At 51.5% G+C, this 3,359-nt stretch overlaps 1 protein-coding gene across 1 annotated transcript in view; it reads right to left on the bottom strand.

The window, feature by feature from the left end:
• LOC108802708 (vitamin D3 hydroxylase-associated protein-like) overlaps positions 1-3,359 on the bottom strand; it is a 22,724-nt gene that overhangs the window by 13,740 nt on the left and 5,625 nt on the right. Inside the window, exons 2-5 of the mRNA XM_018574567.1 lie at positions 2,364-2,477; positions 1,301-1,444; positions 868-1,001; positions 218-424 (exon numbers count right to left, since the gene is read on the bottom strand). Coding sequence (XP_018430069.1) covers positions 218-424; positions 868-1,001; positions 1,301-1,444; positions 2,364-2,477 — 599 coding nt within the window. The remainder of the gene's footprint in view (positions 1-217; positions 425-867; positions 1,002-1,300; positions 1,445-2,363; positions 2,478-3,359) is intronic.

The following is a 3,359-nucleotide window of genomic DNA, read 5'->3' as shown; positions in this document are numbered from 1 at the left end:
CCCCCCATTGTGTGTTCTGTTGTATGATGGTTTGAGCCACGCCCATGCCCCTCCCCCGCGGTACCAGCCGTCTCCACCATCAGAGAACACACAATCTAGGATCAGACTGTGGTCCGGCCCCCCGAGTCCAGCGAGTGTCTGGTCAGGTCGGTCTCCTCCATAGGAAGGATTGCGGGAGGTCAGAGGTCGCACGCGGACAATGGAGGACACGGCTCACCTAAGCCTGGTTGGCGTTGGCTTAAATCCGGCAATCCCACAAAAACTGGACGGGAGGCGGATGCTGCCGGCGAGGTCGGTTCCGAAGCCCAGAAGTGAGGCTCCACCTCCAATCAGAGCCCCCTCTCCACCTGAGGATCCGGAAGCCCCCTTGGCCACGTTATGGGGGTTCATTGTGTATCCGTAGATGGTGTTGCTGGTTTCATAGCTGTGGAGACACGAGAATGCTTTGACTTGTGACCCCGCCTCTCATCACCAGAGGGTGACACCACTACTTCCTGGTGACACCTCATCCCTCCCAATCCAGCCAGCGTGTCATCATCAACAGAAAGGCAGGTGAGCTAGAAAGGTGAAGCAGTGAAAGCGTGGTGTCACCTCCCCCCTGTATCGAGATTCCTCCTCCAGAATCTATACCCCCCGCCCCTAGCTCCTGATCACGCCAGAGGTTAGAGACGTGCGGTCACTCTCCCGGCCACGCCACGCTGTGCCAATCATGGGCAGAATCTACTATAGGGGGAGGGGACATTGTGGGGACACCCCCATAGAGATGTTGTAGGAGGCTGACCTCCCATGAGCCTCTGCTCTGCTCACAGGTGGAGGATACAAGGTGGGGGCGGGGTGGAGGATACAAGGTGGGGGCGGGGTCCTCACCAGATCAGGGTCTGAGGAACGTTGGTCTTGGCAAACACAATGGCTCCTTGTTTCTTCAGGACCTTGACCACGACGCTGTCCTCCTCCTCCACAGCGTCCAGGTACTGAACAAGTCCACATGTGGAGGGGAGACCCTGGAGGTCCAAGAGAGGCCGGTCAGGAGGAGATCCGAAAAACAACTGCAAGACGGCGTTCATTCTATATCTACCGATCGTGAATGGAGATGTTACTGGACAGTTGGATAAATGGCTCTATATTTAGGATGTATCCGGTCTATAAATGGCGGCTCTGGAGGGACAGATGGATAAATGGCTCTATATTTAGGATGTATCCGGTCTATAAATGGCGGCTCTGGAGGGACAGATGGATAAATGGCGGCTCTATAGGGAAGGAACACACAAGGTCATTAGAGGATTTGATGTCAATGAATTACCTGATAACCAATATGCTCCTTTATAGACACTGGGGCCCCGTACAAGGGGCCCCTCTCTTCACTCTGTTGTAGTTTCTTCAGTTGATCTTCGCAGTCGGACAGGAAAACAGTCACACAGTTCAGATTGCTGTGCACTTCAAGAGCCTGCATGGAGGATGTACACCCATTAATCCCACAGAACAGGTGTAGAGTCCGCGTGCTGGAAAGTCAAAATATTTACAGCGCTCCAAGTTGTGTCATGAAAGTTTTATTATCCTCGTCCAATCAGATCCTCCGCCCTACTGAGAGGTGACATGAGGACTGGATGGAGGCTGGTTGGGGATTGGATAGGGACAGACTAGGGATCCCCCCTTCCTACCTCCAGATATACCGCGTTTCCCCGATAATAAGACCCGGCTGTGACCAATCCCGGGGCCGGTGGTGGCATAAGGGGGAACTTGAAGAGCCGCGGGAGAGAATCGGCGGTGCCAACGAAGCCAGCGCTAGAGGAAGCGAGGCGACAGCGGAGGGAGCAGAGCCTCATAAGCCGACGCCTCCTCTATAGCCCCGCCTCCTGTCACAGGCGGAGTCATACCAAATGCACTCCGCCTGTGCGGAATCCATAGTGACAGCGCCGCTCATTCTGGCCAGCGATTGGTCACCACATTGCTCTTGGAAAGATCCGGCCCCCCGATTATTGTACATTAATAATTAACACCGAGTTTGTTTTTTGAGCAAAAAAATATATAATACATTGTCCTATTATCGGGGAAACACGCTACATACATGACGATTATAACCTCCGGGGTGAGGGGGGCGGGTACCATGAATGATGTTTTATATATTTATCAGATTCCATCCATAAAATGTTTTGTATTTTTGAATACATTCTGTGATTGGAGGAGTGGAGCTGATGTAACATCCGCGCTCCCTCCTCTCCTCCTCCAATCACAGACTGTCCTGTATTCTATCAATGACGGTAGGTGACGATAAATCAGGACAATGATGTCATATATCAATTTACAAATATAAAAATAAAAACTTTCGGTGTGCTCTGATTGGAGGAATGATTTGGTGACTTTACCTTCTTCACATAGACGTAGAGAGCCGCCTCCGGAGACAGAGAGCCGTCCTCCAGCTCCTTAGTCATCTCCACCAACGTCAGATCCAGAACCCTCTGGTGGTCCAGGTCCGGGTTCTGCAGAAGACATTATATTACTTCTCACTTCCCCATTCATAGGACCTGGGGGGGAGGGGGGGCAGATTCTGGTCCACAACTACACGAGGAACCAGCTACAAGTCTGCCAATCACTGGAGTCTAAAGATGACGGTCCGAGGTCTGGAGAGCATGCCGGCCAGCACATGGCATAGACACGTCCTTCACCTGGATCTGCTGACCTTCATATTGAAAGAATGATTTGAGAATATAATACCGGTCCTCTTTAGAAATATATGTTAAAAGTCAAAAAAGTCTGAAAATGAGTATTCAGTAGATTCAGTGACGGACCGCCTGGTACCCCGACTGGGTACCTCCGCCAAAGAGCCTCTCCTGCCCGCCAAACCCCGCTCTCAGCCAGCAGATTGGCAGTACCCCCCCCAATCACGAGGCAAAACTCATGTGGAAGGTTCAACATAGAAAGAGCAACAACTTTATTAAACAAAGGACATTCACTCTAGAGACACTGGGAGGTAGGGTTGCCACCTGTACAGGATTCACCCGAACAGTTCGGGTTTTGAATGCTGTGTTCGGGTTTCATGTCAGCAGAAACCCGGACACAAGATGTCAGGCAGACGGGGCAATGAAAATTAAGATAGGGGCTACTAGCCCTCCACTGAAAATAGTCTCACCTGTGATATTTACATATGTAAAAGCCGCAACTCATTCTTCCAAGAAAATGTCCGTGTGTCGCTAGAGGGTTCGGGTTTTGATGAAAGAAAAAGTGGCAACCCTACTGGGAGGGCTACAACCCCTCCCCTCCCTTCCCCCTCATGACAAACACAGATAACAGGGAATCAGACATTCACATACACAGTCACAGTACAATAGGGTGAGCCTCAGATAACAGGTGAGGGGGGGGGG

Source organism: Nanorana parkeri, unplaced genomic scaffold (assembly GCF_000935625.1).
Source record: "Nanorana parkeri isolate BGI_ZX_2015 unplaced genomic scaffold, ASM93562v1 scaffold3049, whole genome shotgun sequence".
NCBI lineage: Eukaryota > Metazoa > Chordata > Amphibia > Anura > Dicroglossidae > Nanorana > Nanorana parkeri.
This window is presented reverse-complemented; position numbering and strand designations above follow the sequence as displayed.